The following is a 20,854-nucleotide window of genomic DNA, read 5'->3' on the forward strand; positions in this document are numbered from 1 at the left end:
CAGCTCTCTAAGCCGACGTTACATTTCATTCGTGCTTATATCACTCTCAAACTAATGATGAATAAATGGTTGGCAAACACAGTTTACCCGATGTCTGCTGTGCAGTGGCGGTGTCTTCCTGTGAGATAATGGATGAAGGTGTGGTGCACCGGGATGCTGTGCGGCTGGCAGGGTTGGAACTCAAACACAAAGTGATCTCTGTTCGTCCTCTCGCTGGCACTCTGGGACGCTCTCGCTCAAACTCCTCAGCAGCGAGCCTCTCCACAGCCTTGTACCTGCAGAGACAGAATGCAGCTTTTAGACGTCTGCATACTGCAGTTTGGGTGCATCCTGATCTGCACTACAAACATCACTGTTTAAGCTCTAGGTATTAGGAGCTCCAACATTTAGCAGTCTTCATTTTGATATGATTGCCAAGAAAAAACTTGGCTCTGATGTAGAATGCAATCGGCAAAAAACCTACAAATACTTTGTTATAAAAGAAATGTATGGGAATAAAAGTACAATTTTTGCCTCCAGGATGAAGTGATGTGAACATATACATTAACAGAAACTGGAAATACTCAAGTAAAGTAGTACCTCAAAATTGCACTTCAGTACTTGAGTAAATGTCTTTAGTTACTGTTATCTAATTCCTGGGTAATTACTGGAACATTTTAAATTATGACAAATGACATACTTCTTTTGATAAAGTGTGGTTTAACATTCTGTGGTTACTGATCTCAGTTCACATGTTCTTTAAAGTTCAATGAGACGCATGCTACAGTTCACAGGGCTGAAAAAACTGAGGGCATAAGAGCGAGGGAGCTATAATTTATGTTGCGCACACACACTTTCACAGAGACACGGTCAGAGGGAGATAACCAGACCACATCCGTGCCGAAACACAATTACACACTTGTCCTGTTAACTTTGGGACGTCTTAATGGTGAGCAGGCCTAAAGGCGCTCCGACACCTATAATTCAGCCCAAGGCCGTGTGCATCTGACTTAACATCTGCTACCTATTCTACACACAGGTTTTTGTTAGTTGTTTGATCTTTCTCCACAACGGCAGCATTATTGTGGATCCATGTGAACTCAAATAAAGTAAACTCACCTCTCCTCTCTGGCTTGTCGTGCTTCTTCCCTCTTGTCTACAGAATCCCGACTGCGACGAGAAAACAGAAACAGAGTCAGAGTGACTAAGAGGCAATTTAGGACCTGTACTTATAGTATGTATGGATTCATCTGATGGTTGCTTAACAGAACATTAAATGAAAAAAACAAATACAGCAATCAACAGAGCATCATTAGAAGCTGGGACCAAATAATTGCACAGAACATATACTGTCGCAGATTTAATGGTCCTCAGCTCAACTTTTATCAGACTCATGTGAGATTTTTGAATATCTCTCAAGTCAGGACGCAACCTGTGAGCAATCTCTAAAGATGACCCATGCCAACATGTCTTAATGAGCTGTACAGCTGCCTACTGTACAAAGCAAAGAAATAATATATTCTCTCTGACATGAAGAGCGTCTTATCTGATTGGTAAGGTGAGACTCACTTGAAGCGGTTCCTCTCTTCTCTTTCGATTCTCTGCAGACGCTCTTCTCTTTCAAGGCGCCTCCTCTCTCTCTCTGCAGCCAGAGACTCCTGATGCTGTCTGTAGGATGAAGTCAGCAAGCCTCCCAACGCAGGTCTACAAGCCAAAGAGGAAGAGCGAATGTGATAACATTATCAGAATTTATTGAACTGAGGAATTTGTACATTTGTTCAAACAGGAGCTTTGCGGACGGGATGAGTTATATTTCATCAACCGTATCCACACAAAGTTCTGCATGAGCTGTGGAAAGCGCTGCGGTTCCGACCTGTCAACCAGTTTGGAGTCTGGTGCGGAGGTTGCTGAACTAGTGAAGCGATGGATGGGTGATGTAGGGGCCTGGTGCCTGCCAGGGTACGGCGTGCCATTGGCACTGATTCTGTGAAAAGAAGAGAAAAATAAATGCTTTGTTCTCTCCGGAGACATTTTTCCACTGAAAGACAGGGAAGAAGGCTGAACATCACTTCAAGAATCTGTGAAGCGATGCGAGGTGAATTCCAATGTCATACTGTTGGACAGTTGATACTCAGATTTGACTGTGCTGAGTAAAAGAACAGTACACTTAAGCACTTCTTATTAGGCATCTGAACATGGCATGCCATCAAACTCTGAAGGGTGCCTGCAGGTGCATTGCTCATGTCAGAACACAGATACAATCTTTCATTAACTGATCTCTTCACCAGGCCGGCTCTTTTCTCAGAGGCTTTGCAACTGCTGTGTTAAACCTGACAGCAAGTCATGCACAGCTTGTCCGAGAACAGTTGCACAACACCTCGTGTGTCAATAAAACTAGTTAACAAAGATGATGTAATCAGTCACTGGGAACATGGTAGCGTTCAGCTGTGAGTGCTGTGCTAGTGCTCTACAGCAAAACTCTCCCTGCCTGAAACTATTAATGTCTAGCCAAAAAAGTTCAGACTCATTTACATATCAGAGGTGGGAAATAAAGTATTTCTCCTTCTTTACTTAAGCAGATTTTTAAGGTATCTGTACTCGAGGGGAAATATTGATTACTTACAACCCCAAAATGTCGGTATTTGACGTCCTGAGAATGAGACTCATCAATCAACTGTCATTTTCTGAAACAGCTCGGAGAAATCCTTCTGATTCTACCCTCAACTTCAGTAGTCTTTGAATTACAATGATATGACGTGACTAGTTTTATACTTTGAGTTTATTTCAGAGCCTGCACTTTCTTACTTTTTCTTGAGTAAAGAAGTTGAATCAGTACTTTGACTTTAACCAGTAGAAGTCTTTTTTCACACAAGTATCTGAACTTCTACTTGAGTGCAGATTGAGCTGCCTTATGAACATTATGAATATTTTACACAGCGTCCAAACTCACTAATTAATAGGGTCTGTACATCTCATCCCCGCACACTCTTGTTACACTTGACCTGGCCTTACCTTTCAGCCCAGCAGGGCTTTCTAGCAGAGTAAGATGTAGGAGAGTTGTTTATGTCTGTCTGAAGACTGAAGATGGAAGTGAGAAGAAAAGAGATTAAGGGACAGGTCAGTCACTCCAAAGATTAAATAATCAAACGTTAGTCACACAAACAAGAAAGTGAGGCAGCAGTCGGAGGTAGGAGGGCTGCAAGCACACAAAAACAGAGCCGACAGGGACGTGACAAGGTCTATGTCTATCTTACTGATTCAGCTATAAAACCACCATAAATTCAAAAAAATAGAACTGTTATAAAGTCTCTCTAAAGCAGGGAATCATTAAGCTTAGATCGCATCAAGAGAACAGATCTCACAACTAAGGGACAGTGACCGTGACTCATACCAATACTTTGAATTCCTTAAAGCTTTGAATTAATTTACTGACTTGTCTTCGGTTAACTGTGGTGGAGAGCCACAATGGAAGACAGATGACTAGTCAATGTTCTGCAAAATTAAGTTTTCTAGCAACCGAGAAAAGGAAGTAATTATGAGTGTCCTTTTACTGGTGCATCTTTAGAAAACAACATAAATCGCATATGATGGGGAAATACAGGCAGCTATTCTCAGGACAACGTTTTTACGGACGAAGGAGGCAGAGTGGAACTAAGCTGCAAGCGAGCTCATGGGACACAATTAAGAAGAACAATTTGAAGAAACTATAGAAAATGTTTTAAATTTTAGAAAAAACTACATCTGCTTTCACTGTTATGATGCTTGTAGGTGTCGTTGCTGAGTGTACAGTGAGCTACAAAGACACGGACACCAGTGATGGGAGGACTTTGTGTTTACACAATGTGAGGCGTAACATGGGTTGATGAACTGAAGCTCCTGCCCTTCTACCTGTGCGGCCTTTTTTCTCCTGGCCCTCCTCACTCTCCTCAAATAAGGGGACAGAGGGGAGGGAAGGGGGGTTGAGGTTGGGGTAGACTGACACTGAGGACGTGCAAAGCCTGGCACTCGACTCAGAACAACGGGGGAAGACACAGTCAGGTGGGCCGGGGAGGAACGCACCAAGGACTAAGGGTCCTCTTTTTAGGTGCGACGGACACAGGAGAAGACGACCTGGCCTTGACGCCGACATATTTTCTCTGCCCTTCCGGGTCACTGGCTTTAGGGAGGATGTTGGCCATACACTTTAAGTTCAGACACATGCTAGGGGTGTCTGCTACAGCTGGAGCCACACTAGGATGACAAAATACAAGAGAGTCCAACGGGAATGAGGAAAATTATCAATCTACATGAGGAAAAAAAATGGGGAAACTGCTCGGGAAACCCCAAATGGCCTAAAAATACCTTTGAGCGCCCTGACTAGAGGACTCAGTGACTGGATGACTTTCATCATCTGCCTCTTCCTCGTCCTCATCCTCATCCTCATCCTCCTCCTCATCCTCCTCCTCCTCTTCCTCCTCCTGCTCCGCCTCCTCTCCCTCCTCCTCCTCCTCCTCCTCTTCCTCTTCTCTGTGGCGAGAGGAGGGGTCAAGGGGTTTGAGAGAGAAAAGGGAGGATGTAGGCAGGCGAGAGTGAAGACACATTGGACAAAGACGGTATGAATACACAGTGCGCATGAAGCCAGTGGAGAGACAACATACAGAAATGACAAACACTAGAAACAAGCTGGCAGAAGAAGAATAAGTGTAGAGACAAGAGTTAGTAGGTTTTGACGACAAAATGTAAGAAATGGATAAGCACAGGCAACAGAAACAGCTATGTATCTGTGACAGCATTAATACATTAATACATAATTAATAAAAAAAAAAAGATGAGAACAAGATTCACTTCAATAACAAGTGTTAGGAGATGTCTTATGTGTTTGAACTGATGGTCTGTAATACATCGTCACACATGAGTCTGTGGCAGTGGGCTATTTGGATCCCTCCTGGTTGTCTGGGTTTCATTAAACAATATGGAAAACAGTTGACTTCAAAGGCGGCTTGGATTTCCTGTGCTGAACTGGAAGAAGCTAGTCTGGTATCATATGACCTGCTGGACTGAATTTAGGTACACCTAAAGACCTGAGTGCTACCAGGAATATGGGTACATGTGCTACTTAGGATTAAGCTTGTTATTAATGAGAGGAGACTGAATCATGTGGAACCAGCGGAGACGGTAAACAGTAGTGATCTAAAAAGACAAAAACTGAGGCATCAAATCAAGCCCATTTTTTGCCTTCTGCTGTATGACCTATAATACAAAATGGAATAACTGTCAGAGTTTTTCTGGTGCTTTTATAGGGAACAGTCCAAGCTACTGTGCAATCAAATACGATGGCAAATTTGCTTCTTGCTGGAATCAGTTGTTGTTTCTCTTGAGTTTCTCTTCTTGAGTTTGTCACAAAGGTTTGTCATATATAACACAGATGGCACTGCAGAGTTTAGCAGTAAAAGAAGCACGAGACGGAGTGCGGATAGCTCATATCGTGTGTTTACAGAAGCTTCCTATTTCCATCAGCGGCAGGAGAATGTCTTTGACAGTGGGAAAATTAATTGAAATGTCACTTTCGAGCACCAGTCTCCTCTTTGCCTTTCTTTAAATTACTATATAATTAAATTCTCTGCTTTGGCTCGAGACAGAATGGACGGTTCTCTCCAAGACTGAAATACAATACAACACTTGCAGTCAAGCTGTTTCCTGTGAAACAGACAAATGCTCCACGGGCTGGGGAATAATTTGTGATTCCATTTCAGTCGGAGCTATCTCTCAGGGTTTAAAATATAAACGAGATCAAAACAAACCCTCCTGGCTGAACCTTTTAAAACCAGGATCAGCCCAAGTTCAAGCTAAAATTGGAGCAAAGATGAAGTTTCTTCTTTTGATTGTCTTCCACTCCGTTACTCTCCCCTCTGCCTTACCTTTCACTGATGTCTTCAATGCGTTGGCCACCGAAGGGCAGGAAGCTGTTTGTGTGAGTGTGAGGGCTGCTGGGTGATGCTGGGGCAGAAGCATGGCCTCTGCTGTTCTGGAGCGAATGTCTACGGCTGCGTCTTCTCTCCAAGCCACGCCTCTCGTTGGTGCCGCCGACACTGGCCCTTCGGCGTTCCTTGCGGGCGCTTGGCGGTAACTGCGTTTCATCATCTCCGTCCTCGTGGCGGAGAGTCATCTAGATTGAAGGCATCCCAAAGAAAAACTGAATAAATAACATGTTGATGTGTTCATTTTTGGATGCAACGACCCATTAACATGACATAACGACTGGTTGTTATTTACTGCTGTGGTGCCGTGTAGGCTTCCTGACCTCATACATGTTGAACTGCTCTACGAGGTCTAGGTCCGTGCCCTTCCTGCTCAGGTGTCTCTGGGCCATGGCCTCAATGCCCTGCTCCTCCAGACAGTCTACCATGTCGTAGTACGAGTCCTGGTCTGGGAGGCCTGCCAGAGTCTGAAACACAAACACATTCAATGAAAAAACACAATAAGAGTTCGACCTTGTCACTGCAATACTTTAGATTAACTGTAAAAGAAAAACAATAAATGAGTCCAGTAAAGAGAGAAGGGAGGAGAATTACTTTTGAAGTTGTTTTGTTCAAACCTTGTATTGAACTGTAATCTGTAACCAGATATACTATCTAAATACCTAAACTACATCAGTGATTTAGATTGTACTGGAGTCCTTAAGAAAGCTTGACAGTCTTCACATTAACACACTTTTTCCTTATCCAGATAAGAAACCAGATTACATTTTAACACTATGTTTATAAGAGGTTTGAGAGACGGACGGAAGAAAATCCTGTAAAGCAGCAGTGCAGATTAGAGGTTAATGATATTGACCTTATTGATGAGTGTCATCGCATACACCAGCAGTTCTGTATCCACTCCATCCTTCTCGTCCAGGATCTCCATAACGTTCGACCATAGCTTTGTGCCTGCAGCAGCGAAAGACATGCGACACATTGCGTATCATGAGACAACTGCAAACACACAGCCAAACACATCTACCTCTATTTTTTTACACAGATACAATTTATAATTAAATCTTAACCATCTGCTCATTTTAAGACATAAAAAAGCTGATGCAAAACTTGCAGCTTCACCAGGGTGCAGGGATTAAAAAAAATTGCTTTGTCATCTCATGGCTCCAGCAGGAGAAATGCAGTCATAGCAGTCCTTCTCTAGAAAAGGAGCAGTGGAAAAAAATGGAGCAGGGGCGACTTGATCACCAATGAGACAGAAGCAGCCCTGTGTCTGAGCCACAAGGCTGAACTCCATCTCCTTCTCATCAGGAGACTGAGGATCAGGTTTAGTCTTCTTATGCAACAGCGAGAGTGATGGGATGAGACATAACTGAGACAGAGGGATACCTGAGCCCTGCACGTTGACGCTCAACGCAGTCGCAGCATAAATGCGATATAAGCTGCAACGAATGGTCAATTCAGCGATTAGTCGCTTGAAAAAAAAGGTACTTGCCAACTGTTTTGATTATCAATTAATCAATTACTGAGGATTTACTGATTTTCATTTTCCTTCATAATAGAGATGAAGAGTCTTTGAGTTTTAGACAATTGGTTGAACAAAATGAGCAATTTGAAGACAGTAAACTTTGGTGATAAGGATTTCTAACACTTCTTTTCTTTTGACATTTTATGGACTAAAACATATCTTCTTAGTAATTTTGTGGTGACAACCAACTGAAAACAGTCACTGTTTTGACAGTGCATTACACATACAATTTTTTTCACCCTGCTATCTAACCTGCTGTCTGGTTAGCCCGGGCTCTTACCTCTTTTAGCATCCACCACATTCACGGCCTTTATGAGCAGGGCAGCATTAGACTCTGTGTACTCCACAAACACCAGCAACAGCTTCAGGGCTGTCTTCACCACCAGACGGAACTAAACAATACAAAAACACAGTTAACACAGACACAACAATGTGGCATGGCCCCTCAATCCCAGCACATAACACACAATCCACTCATTTCAACTTTAAACTTCATGTCTCTGTTCAGACACATGGATCAACATGACACAAAGTACTATATGTGCCAGCCACTTGAACTTCCAGCTATCAAATGGCATCATGTTGTTGTATAAAAGCTTTTCCTGTCTGAGCCTTCTTGAGTGGATTGATAAGAACCTTGTGCCTTGTTGCGACAATAAATAGATACTAAACAGCTCATGGGAACATACTGTTCTGTCCTCAAACAGTCTGACAACAATCATAATAAAATAAAACTAGGTTATAACAAACAATGAAAAGAGTCTTAAAATACTAAAGCAGCTGACTAAGAGTCAATATTTACACCCCACAAAAATATGAAAATGCGAGAGACAACTAACTGAGAGGGGAGTGATCAGCCTGATGTTCAGCAAACCTGACAAAGTTAATTTGCTTAAGAGTGAATATCAAGATTATGTCAGTAGTGACAAAACCATCAGACTTAATTAAAAACTTTTGAACAGCTGCCACATCAGCACGAAGCCTGGACAAGTAACACCCCAATGATCATAGTCAAAATGACTACCGTTGATGGAAATTTGCCACATGAAATGCCTAGGAAGATAGGGTTTTGATTTACAAAAAAAAAAGTATTTATTGAGTATATGAAATGCCCCCATCTGCCACAACTTTTTTTTTACATGACGCAATCTGGCCACTAGAGGGCCGAGGTGACCACAGTGACGGGTGTTTTTAAGCATCTGATTATTTCACCACTGACAGAGCACAGATGGGGGTCGGCAGGTTGATTTTACAATACTTCTACTGTGCAGGCTGTGGTGAAAATTTAACGTCCACATTCTTTACCTTGGACCCGACCAGGGTGTAAAGCCACTGGACTGTTTCATTGTGAGATATGAGGCCATTCATCCCGTCCACATACAGCATTATCTGACCGAGGGCTGGAGAGACGGAGAGGGAGAGGGAGAAGGAGAAGGAGAAGGAGACAAAGCAAGAGATTTGGTTTGATTAATCATCTGCCAGTTCAGTTGTGTTTTCTCCTCCTTGTCTTGGCTCTAAATGTCTGTTTTGAACACTGATCATGAATCTCATTGAAACCCTCTTTGCAAAGCAGGTGAAACTTACAATGTCTTACCTAGTTGTCTTTTTGAATCCCTACAAAATGCCCCTTTATCTGCGTGTAAATGATAATTCATCATTTAAATATAACATTTTTAGAACAGATCACTAAGGTAATACTCCTAGTGTACGCAGACATATTGACTCCTATTAGTCTGTAAACAGGACCTTGTTATAGGTATATGACCAAAAACATAGATTTTTCAAATAATTACTCCTGTGTTAATTGTATGTGGGCAAAAGTACACACACACATCATTTCTTTAGTTACTGAAAGGTGTTAATGACATTCCGCGACCCATCATGATTAAATCTACATAGAAACTGGGGCTGCTGCGGAGATAACTGTTTCAGACATTACAACAATTAGGTGAAGACCTAAAAAGAAAAACAGCACTCATCCACTCATTCCTCGAGTCAGTGGACTCAACTGGAGGGAAAAATACTTGAGCAGAGTGTCTCAATGGATGCTGACATGACTTCCATCTGTAACAGGATACATAAATAAGAGCATAATAAGAGCCAAGGGATCTCAATGGGGGGGCAGTAAAAGTGTAGGGCTTCTGTTAAAGAAGGAGACGGGGGGAGGGAGACAAACGCCACTGGACAGCAGTGGAACAGACAAAAGCACCCTTTAAATATGTTAGTTCTCAGTGGTCGTCCAATGCATTCACACAGAAGACGGCAGCAACAGGATGAGCTCAGCTTGAACCCACAGCAACTTCAGGTGATACATTAGCTGACACAGGAAAAAAAAAAGCTGAAGCATAAACATGTGATCACATCGAAAGTGGAACATTTTTGGAAGGCTTGTTTGACTTTTTCTTGGCAGAGGCTGTGGTTGTGTGTGTGTGTGTGTGTGTGTGTGTGTGGTGTGGGGGGGGGGGGGGGGGGTGTTAATACCTTGCGAGACTTTTGGGAAAAAAGTCATGAAATTCCTGTCTTTTTTAAACATGACAAAAGGTGCACTTGTACTGATCCGAGTTCAGAGATGAATGACCAGCTGGAGAAACTTCATGGGCTGCAAAAGTTGACATACCAGCTGGTTTGAACTGTTAAAAATCTAGTAAGAAATAACATAAAAGGAAGGCAGAGTTCAATCTCTGACCAACAACTAGATACAATCCTTAAACAGACCTATTGAGAGCTCCATAAAACATCTTCTTCTAACATGTTTTGATGAGAGGCTGCAGCTTCTGTCATATATTTTCCACCCCTCTTCTCTAGAGGGGCATGAAAATTGTGAATATGCTGTACATAAGCCAAAATTCCCAGGTGCAGCTGCTGTGTGTGCATGGTGCGTGAGAGTGTGTGGGCGGACGCATGAGTGCATGAGTGCACGTGTGTGTGTGTGTGTCTGCAGGAGCCGCAGCGGCAGCAGCGGCAGTTCATCTTTTATCAATGAGGGTTAATTACTCACAACATGTCAGGCAAGAGAATTCCTGACAGTCCTCTTCTGCTGCTAGCTCTGAGCAGTGTGTCACAGCAGTCGGTGGTGGAGCGGACAATATGGCGAATCAAAGCGGACCACATCAGAGCGTGTTTATGAAAACATGATTAACCCTCTCAGTCAGCGCGAGGCCAGAATGTCACCCTCTCCCGCAGCCCCCTCCACATTTTGTATGGGAGATCACTGCTGACAGATGAGTGACAGCAGTAATGACATGACGCACGGCTGGTCGACTGAGTCCAGCGTGGATTCCTAAACCATTTACAAAAAATATCTCAGTAGCGTGAAAAAAAAGTGGCTGAAATGAGTTTTCACAGCAGTTCCTCGTATGCGGCAAGGTCGTCAAAAGTATTAATACTTTACTTTTTTGATACAATCTCTATGAGTTAGTCAATTGTCCCTGAAAATACTGAAGCTTAAAAAACAAACATTACGATCACATTTTCAGCCAAAGACTGTACCAGCACTGTGTGCAGTTTGTTCGTAAAAGAAATAAAATTATTCTAATTTGTGTGTCTTAGATTTTTTTCTTTTGCCGTAGTATCAACAAATGTTCCAAGTTTTGTTTACAACCTTAAAGCAACACTACGTGGAAATTGGCATTTTGTGTGATGTGGTGCCCCCCCACTGTTTATAAGTGCAAAACCACTGTGGTAAATACAAATCCCAGGTCTATCTACAAACAAAACTTATTACGTCATATATGTTAAAAACTTGTATGTCGAAGTAAACACATATGTAATGCTGTCATCCTACCCTCTCAGGTCACGTAGTGCAGAAACAAGTGATAGGGGGCAGAGTGGCTGAGACACCATTCACCCTATTACAAGACACTGTATCATCAAAATACATTTGAGACTGTAACAGTAAAGTTGCTTTAATACGCAGACTCAAATAGCTATAACTTTACTGGATGACTAATGGGCTGCGCACGTTTGGGCTGCGAACACAAATTGGTAGGCAATGTCTGAGCTGCAGTATCATCACTGCACAGACTTTTATCTCCTGTGTGCACCTGTGCAAAGTATCTGTTAAGACTTTAAGGAATGCCCATTGAAAGCAGCAGGTGAGAAAAGATAGGTGGCTTTAACAAGGCTTTTAAAAGTGTCATTACACAACGTGAAGGTCCAGCTGCTGACAGATGAGACGTTACCGATTGTTCCCAAAAGTCAACTGAGAAATGGAACGACTTTTAGATCATTTTGGTGTGTTATCATAAGGCGTTATTTATAGAGAGAATCTGCTCTTTTTCACTTGAGCGCTTACTTGTATTTTACTTGAACTAAAATACAGTCAGAATGAAATGCCTATATCGTATGTGAATTTAATTTAGCATGCTGTCAAGATGCAGAAATTATATAATACTCCAACACACCAGAAACCACACAGTTATTACCTTTTTCTCTCACATTCATTAAAACTGCTGCTTCATGGAATTATTCAATGCCAGCTGCCATTTTTGCACAATTCCAACTTTGAGTACCAGAAACCACACGGACTGCAGTTACCCTGCGAGCAGTTAGGTAAAACGATGCTGTAACTGTTTAACTTTTTTTTTTTTTTTTTAAATTACCTTTCATTATGGGAAACTGCAACCTTCAGAGTCTGGTCAGAAACTGTTTAGGGGAAACATCTGATTATTCTCAGAGCAATCACCTTTGTGGACTTCAAATGGAACCGATTTCCACACACTTTTGATTAAACTAGTCATGAAACTGCTCCGGAAAATGAAAAGTAGCCTGTGCAGTTACGGCTCAGGCTTTAGAAGCGTGATCGAATCATTGCACTGCGGCGGCCTTTCCCAGTCTTGCACCTTTGTGGGTAGCGGAGACTGTGTTGTCCACAACCTGGGATTTGCTTTTTAAACTCCACGACAGACAATCATCGATAACTTTGGCAGTGGGTTAATAAAAAGAGCATGTGAGTGCGGAGTCTGTACGAGACACCCTCCACTTCAAGCACTGATCCGGGGCCAAAAATGTGGGCCTCTATTCGAGTAATCAAGAGCAGCTCTCCAGTACCTCACACAAAGTACAACAATAACACTGCAAAGTCTCTTTGCATGTATGTCACGTAATGAGATGCTGGCAGACAATGAGCTTCCTCCAAAACACGGTGATTAGAATATAAATGTAAGCCATTATGGTAGAGGATAGCCATGGAGGAAAGATTTAGAAACTTGGAAGTGTTCAATGAGCAGTCTGGCGTCTGTGCAGCACTCTCGCACTCACATTTCTTATAATACTTAACGTAAGTTTGCCTTTCTGAGTAAATAGAACATTTGAATAGTATTTAGCAGCAGAGGGGAACCACAGGCCCACCATGCGGATGAGACGGACCCTATTCCTGTGTCTGAACCAAGAACTCTGAGAGAAGCAAAAACTTCAGCATCTGAGGTTTGCTGGAAGTGTTTCTTCTGGGCCTCTCCCTCTCATAAACCACAGCAATTATATTCCACAGCCCCTGGAATGTGCAGGAAGGGCTGCTCCCTGACCACTGCCGAGGTGAGAAGCACGCTGAGGTCCGGGTGGCAGCACCAACACGAGCCAGCTGATTCATAAGTAGACATTTAAACAAACAAAAAAAAAACCTTATCTGTGAAGATGCAAGAACTCATCTCAATAGCTTTCCCTCAACAAAACATTTCACTCCCCTTCCTCTCACCACTCTGCCCCCTTCGGTTTCATTTACAATTTGGAATTTATCAAAACTGGGTCAGCCAAACTGTCTGTCAGTGCGCAGCATTTATTTTACCAGGACTTTGGGAGAGGGGCCAAATCTCCATCCCATACCGAGCAACTTAGAGCCTCTTATCTTGTTATGCTCTGCATTAGCTGGGAGCTGCACTCCAGTCTGAAGTGTGCCTCCCTGTACCCACATAAGCAGGGCGCGCTTTACTGCTGAAATATATTTCTATGTAGATTCCTGGTCTAGCAGCTCACTGTAAATAAAGTAAATTGTTTGAATTTCAGGACCCAGGAGTGGAGTGTCCAACTGTAATCTGGGATCGTATGAACAGAGACACAGACAGCACTGACCTCTGAATTCATTATTTCTGAAGTCCACTTTACAGCTAGTTATTATCACTAGTGAGTCATCATTAATTGAAATTTTACTCATGAAAAACCTATTTGGATCTGCCAAACACATACCTTATCAACGTTTTGTTGAACATTCACTCACCGAAGTATAATTTTACAATTAAAGATCTCATGTTATACCTATTTTCAGGTTCATTCTTTTATTTAGGATATCTAGTAGAAAATGTTTACATGCTTTAATGTTCAGAAAACACATTATTCTTCTTGCACGATTCATTGCTGCAACACTTTTATTCACTCTCTGTCGGCATGCTCCGTTTTAGTGCCAGTCTCTTTTAAGGCCCCTCTCCCGAAATCAAAATTTCCTTTGATTGGTCAGCTTTCGCAGGCCTGAGTGGGCATCGACGACAGTCTATGTTCTGCTGATGTTATTGCAACCAAGGCTGTGCTGGGGGCATGGCTGGGGACAGCGACTGTGCAGTTGTGTCACAACCTTACATCAGTCCTGGCGGGTCCTTTACAGACAGTTTTTGAATACAGGCTGTTTAGGGTGTTGTGATTCCTTCTCTGCAAAAAGACAATCTTACTTTCTACAATATCTGACTTTTAGGTATAAATAGCTTTTCTGGCCACATTGGGGCAGCTGATTGAGCTGTAAGGACAGCGTTGATGCAAGATGTCTAGGATTGACATGTTATCGAGTTCCTACCTATGCATCCAACAGACATGGAGCAACATTATCATTCATTCTGAGTTGTTTCCAACCATTTGACTGACCTGAATTAATACAAATACGTAATGTCCTTTGTAGCTCTTAGTCTCCACAAACTTCTAGGTAAAATATCAGGCATGTCCCCCCAGTGTTGGGCAGTTAGTGTACAGTGCATTTGCCTGAACTTAAACAAGGTTGAGAAGCGCTATGAGACTGAACCAAACCAAACCAGAGCATACAACTAAAACAGTGGGCTAAAATACTTTTTAAAGCTCTGCAGAGATAAGGGGGAATGCAGGGCTACCACTTTGAGATAAAAAACACAAGTCATTAATTCATAACAGCAAAATATGAATTAGCACAGCTTCATAAGATACCATCCGTCATGATCATTTTCTGCAGAACTGAGAAACCATAAAAAGTGATAAGAATTCCCCTTGGTACTGACACCTAGCATTATCATTTTAGAGTCTAGTATAAAAACTAAAGTGCATTACTCAAGCCGATAATACAGCTCTCACTATATATGAATTGGATAAGACATGTTCACGGGTTACCTTCTATTTGTTATTCAGCCAATCAACCAGACCATTAGAGCCAGACAAAGTGCCTTTGCCAGACCAATTTCAGTCCCTGCAGTGAGTGCCAAACGTACATTGTGCCCCATACAGTAAAACAACAGGGGGGATGCTTCCATTTGCAGTCGTGGATACATGTCTGCCAGTATCTGACACAATTTACCTTCAGCCTACGCCAAAACAAATTCCCAAAGGACAAACAAACAAACCTAATGGAACAATAACATGAAGTAAGGCAGCGGAGCCTCTCCAGTATTTGGCTGAGCGAGCTCTACAGGCACTGCGGACCTGATGAACTACTGCAGTGCTGAGCAGCAGGCCATAGTGACTACAACACTGTAAAAAAAGGCTGAAGGATGTGTTAATCTGGTACAGAAATATTAGAAAATCATTTTAGGACAATGAACGACTGGGGTTAGCCCAGCAGATGAGCTTTTCCCATCCCATTCAAGCGGGGGAGACTTTGAGAGAAAAGCTACTGCATGACATCTACACACTTGTAGAGCGAACTGAAAGATGAGCTGCGGTAAATTCTTACTGCTCTTGGGAGAGTAGTGGTGTGATTCGCTCTGGTCCTGGCCAGCCATATGCTGAATTCAGTCCCAAAACACAGTCAGCTCGCAGGAATCAGCCGTAAAACCCAAGTCGAATGCCGAGGATTTCAGTCTATCTTGCCTGAGTGCTACATTACTGCAAATGATTTATTTTATTTTCCAAATTATAGTTTATGTATCTTAGACAGCAAGGTCAGAGATGATAAAATAAGAGCTGGAGAAATGAACCAAATCAAACATTCGGATAATATAATTGGCCTGTGTACGGAATTCTGTTACAGTAAAACAGCGCTGCAGTGCCGGGTTGTAATCCCACTGCCAGCGGGTTCGCTAAGGCTGAAAACTTCTACAGATGAGGAGAGAAAAAAAGAGGGGAGGCTGAATATAGGTCAGGCAGGTGGGGTTGAATTGGGTTCAGATGTAAGTGCTCTGCTCATGTGAGGGGGATCTGAAGGGGTCTGTGGGGGTCTGCTGGGTCTGACACAGGGGGGAGGACAGGGTGGGACGCATCCGGTAGGAACAAGTTTAACCAAAAACATGACAACGGGCGATGTTTTTACTGTTAGGTTTATGGTTTTTCTGATGATTTCTTTGCTTTAAACTTTTAATTGTTAACCTTTAGGTAAACAGTGTTAACATGACAGGTGGCTTTATACATTTTGTTTTTTTTACAAAGAGTTCACAGTAGAGTCCGTTTCCGTGCAAAAACTGAAAGCTGGTGATTTAATTTAATAGCGAGAGGCCGCGCTGGAGGCGAGGGAGAAAAAGTTGCCGGCGGAGCAAAGAGAGTTGAGAGGTTGTGGGCTGAGACCATGTGTAACGCTCGTTTCCTAAATTGACTTTGACGTCCTTCTTCTCAGACAAGCAAAGACACAAGATTAAGTATGAAAATATTACAAATGAAAATTATTTTGTGGAGTTTGTTGTCGGATGTTGGTGTTTTGTACAGGGGTTAACTAGGACCTTTACAGTTAATTAACCTGTCGAGTGACCTTTTATCATAACCTGTACATTAAAACACAGGTGTGATGAATAAACCTTTAGAGCGCAATTAGTGGGTGTTTTTTCTGATTGAAAAGGTTTGCACAATGGGGCAGCAGGAGCAGTAGCTGGCTCTGAAAGCTGCAGGCGAGTGTGTGGAAAACATGCACGTCTCGTTCCCATGAGATCTCATTACAAACCAGGAGGTCAAGTTTCTGTTGGTACGACACGGGCATTCCTGGAGATCTCCTTCTCGCTCCAAACACAACGCTTGTCCACCAATGTGTGTCAGCAGTTCCTGTGTTTTCCCTCTCAAATTTCCTAGATCCTGGAGGATTTAACAGGGCAGCCTCTCCTGCGCATCATTCCTGCCTGATCACACCAACAAGGATGTGATGGCACCTACCTGCGTCGATGCATTCGCACAAAGCATCTCGACTGAGCCCAGACAGAACGGAAATGTTTATTCAGACGATGGGCTATAGTAAAGGTCTCCCCCCTCTAGAACAGACGACCTATAACACAGCCAGACAACACAATACACACTGTTTCCAACGAGGGCTTCCAACATCACTGTTAACCCAACTGTGCCTGGGTTTTCACTTAATGCTCAGCAAAGTGGTCCAGCCAGCAAAGGGGGAATTCAGTTACGCTCTGTTAAATATTAAAGGGCTTAGGTCAGAGTATTACACAAAAACAATAATGCCGATTCCAAATTTAGAGAAATAAAATGTCACTCTAGTACATACTGGTGTTTGTTGAAAACACTTTTCTAATTTAACAAATTATCTGTTGATTATTTTCACATACATGCTGGTTCCAAAGATATATACTATGTTATGGGTTTAAACTATAAAGCTATAAGGCCAAAATCAAAAATACATATTTTTACCTGTAGTGCTGTTAATCCATTTTAGATTATTTTGTGTGAGTCGCTGAGTGCCGGAGATATAGGCCTTCTGGATGTCTGCCTTCTCTCTTGTCTTGTATAGCCACACCTTACTACACAGCACTGTGTCAGCACAGGAGAAAGGTCTGGCTGCACCAATTATCCTTCGGGTATCGGGGACGAGAAAACGCTCTGGCTTGTTTGCATGTTTTTGAACCAATCACAATCATCATATAGTGTCGGGGGAAACTTGGTTTGCATGTGGGGGGGTGAGCCTTGGCTTTAAAATGGCTAAATCCCCACAAAAAAAGGAGAGCAGCTGCTAGTTTGTTTACGTTTGTGCCGTTAGCGTACACTGTAGAGTTAGAGTAACTTGCAAGTTTCAGGGTGTAGGTTGCCAATTTTGAGGTTGTCATTCATTGGGGTTTTGAAAACAGTATACACAGATAGCAGACAGAAACAGGGAACAGGGCTCCGAAGGACACAACTAAAAGTCTACATCCTGTAAGTTAGACTATAGCGGAATGGTAGTTGGCTAAAATACATATGTTTGATCATGGAATGAACCATCCCTTTCATTGTCCCTATGGTGTCATTCTTTTTATCTGTGTGCGATGGAGGTCTTAAGGTTTTTGCAGATTTTCCATCTGACCACTGATTAAACTCCTAGTGCTACAAAGGAAGAGAGAATAAGTTCAGTTAGCAGCTATTGTTTGTTGACAATGAAAAGACTCCTGGCACAGATGTGTCACTGTATGTTCTAAGCCTGCTGACCTGTTGCATATAAAATGTAACGCCACCACACCGAGAAACGCTATAGAGACCAGCAACAACTTCAACAAAAGGGTCTAGTGTTTCAGGTGCACTTGTAGCCTTGTGTAAAAGACTGCTGCCCACTAAAGTTACCGCTGTGTGTGACACTAAAGGCTGCACTGAGCGCTGTATTGGGAGCAGTGTTCCAGGGCCCAGACAGTTTAAGAGGCAATGAAACACTTGACTAGAGCACATCTCCCTTTTCCAACCGAGGCCCTCTGCGCAGCCCCCCCTGGAAACCAGGAAGTCAAGGTGCTTTAACTTATGGCATCATAACTGCCATGTCATTAAAAACAGAAGATCTGAAAGTGGTAGCAGATAGAGAGAAAGCAAGAGAGAGGAAGAAAGGATGAGATAAAAGCACAAAATGAAATATGGCCATGATTTATTTGAGGCAGTAATACCTTTAGACCGTTCACAGCACAACTCCCATTTCTGGGGTAGCTACAAATTCACAAATATAAGTTATAGCATGTTACTGTGTATATTCAATACAATACAGCATGAAATGATACATGGCTTTCCACGTATAAAGGTAATATGTGTAATGTTTAAGGGACGTGTTTTCCAAAAATGTACCCATGACTGCTTTGAAAGGTGTTTAATTAAATTCCTATAGATCCAAAACGTAAGCTTCGCTTCCGATTTGATTCCACTTAGAGGAAGAGATGTCGAGTGTTTGGTATACAACAGTGTGCAGACAGAAATGGCACAGACCTCTAAGAAGTGCAAACAGAGAAAGTGTTGCTAAAAACATAGCTTACTGCAAGGAATGTCAACAGTGAACATTTCAAAGCAGGGAATAATTGCTTCAAGTCGGCAGTGAATGGTTTGTCTTCAATCTGCCCTCGATCTGCCTCTCCCAGTTCACAGTTACCAATTAAACACAGTTGTTACTTTTGTTAGCGCTCTTTCTGTAAATACCACAAGTGGAACGATGATCCTGGAAAAACCTTGTTATTTGTTCTTCCACCTCCTCTCCCGGGCTTTGCTCACGATAATAAGTGCTGTAGGGATCTTTTTCTTACCACAGTAAAAAAGTTTGAGCTTAGTGCAGAACCTTTTTTGACCTTTCGCACAAGCTGCTTTCATTTTTGGGGAAGCTGGGCCGACCGGCTGCGCTGTCAACAGGGATGCGTTACTGTGACAATTAATTATGTTCACATAATCTTAAAGAATAGAACAGAAAGTCTTGTGGTACCAAACGCAACAAAAGCATATGCAGTGAGTAAATAGTCCTCAAAACCGGGATGACATAACTCAAAACACTATCTACACAATCTGCATTAGCGATGATGATGAGCAGTATCATCAGAAAACCCTTCTGACATGTCTGACATGTTCTGTCTCAAAACATTGAATATGGTTTTTATTACAGATGTATTAGCTAGATTGTATTTTAGTGTAGAGTTCTCAAGGTAAATCATTTTTTCGATTACCTGGCTGTGAGTTGTCAGCCATGCTAGCAGCTCTGTGAGGCTGCAGCAGCAGTGCTTTGAGCTGAATACTAATATCAGCAGGTATATTTACATAACACAATTTACATCTAAGAATGATGGGAATGTACCTTCTTTATAAAGGTCATTCACAGAAGTATTGGATATACCTGGCGACGGTTTAAGATAAAAAGATCATAAGATCAAAGTTTTCATAAAATCATCATTTGGGAGCCACGAATGTCAAACCATACAATAGTTGCTAAGATAGTTCAATAAAAATATGAACCTCAAGGTGGCACTGGAGGAAAAGCCAGTGGAACAACAAAGTTATCAGAAAACATCATCTGGGAAACATGAATGTCTGGAGAAAATTTGCCTTTTCGTCAATGTTAGAAGATATTTCACCAAATAAGTGAATAAATATTTGACTGCTGGTAGTGCAAAATTTCAGTGGATCATTAAAGGCATTATCGTTTTATTATAAGGGACTTTGAATATCAGAAACAAATTCCATGGAAACCCATCCAATGCTTGATGAGATTTTTTTTTTTTTAACTCTGAACCACAAATGTGAACCTGCTGCAGATGCTAGAGGACAAGTCAGGGGATCATTTAAGACACAGGAATAATAGTCTTGGGACCATAAATGTTGGTGCAGAATTTCATAGCGATTCCTGTTGAGATATTTCATCCAAGAATTAAATAGTGGAAATGAATGACTTACTGGCAGATTAATCTCTAAAGCTGCTAGCAAAGCTACAAAGAGAATTTCCCCCCTATTTCTGATTAAATATTTTGACTCAAAGAAAAGGTTGCATCTGTTTTCCACACCTGACTTGTACACTGACAGACTGAGGGAAGCTTGAAATGTAGAGATAAATGGCAATAAATAGATGTTGACAGAGTAATAACATTTCAGGACCCCAGGAGACCTCTGCAGTTTGAAAAACAACATTCTTAACTACAAAAACATACAGTAAGAAACCTTTGCTCAGCTTTTCACGTCATCGACCAAGACTTATGATTCCAAGAACTATTTTAGAAAGATTATATATGAGCATCATGCTCTCTGTTGACTGAATCATAAACTCTGTTTTCATCCAATTTCTGAAGCAAACAACGTGCAAGTGCTTTATTCGCAGTGAAGAATGAATATCCCTAAAGAGGCCTTCATGAACTCTTTGGCTCCTGTGTGTTTGCAGCCCTTTACCATGGGCAGACTGTACGGCTTACAAGAGTACCAGATGGCATAGGCACCTCTGAAAAAAATGACCTCACACCCTTTCCCAATGATGGATTGATAAAGGCATACAAGCTTTCCCCTGGGCCAAAAAACGCAAGCCTCCAAGGAGTGAAGT

The 20,854-nt window shown here is 42.1% G+C and overlaps 1 protein-coding gene across 4 annotated transcripts in view; it reads right to left on the minus strand.

Moving 5' to 3' along the window:
* fhod3b (formin homology 2 domain containing 3b) overlaps positions 1-20,854 on the minus strand; it is a 95,157-nt gene that overhangs the window by 12,813 nt on the left and 61,490 nt on the right. For 2 of the 4 annotated variants that reach the window (XM_030394230.1, XM_030394231.1), the window contains exons 6-15: positions 8,767-8,861; positions 7,742-7,853; positions 6,793-6,887; positions 6,260-6,403; positions 5,877-6,124; positions 2,992-3,057; positions 1,853-1,963; positions 1,549-1,683; positions 1,099-1,149; positions 88-275 (exon numbers count right to left, since the gene is read on the minus strand). In XM_030394230.1, the coding sequence (XP_030250090.1) occupies positions 88-275; positions 1,099-1,149; positions 1,549-1,683; positions 1,853-1,963; positions 2,992-3,057; positions 5,877-6,124; positions 6,260-6,403; positions 6,793-6,887; positions 7,742-7,853; positions 8,767-8,861 (1,245 nt within the window). The other 2 variants (XM_030394232.1, XM_030394233.1) reach the window with 2 other exon arrangements.

Source organism: Sparus aurata, chromosome 17 (genome assembly GCF_900880675.1).
Source record: "Sparus aurata chromosome 17, fSpaAur1.1, whole genome shotgun sequence".
Classification (NCBI taxonomy): Eukaryota; Metazoa; Chordata; class Actinopteri; order Spariformes; family Sparidae; genus Sparus; species Sparus aurata.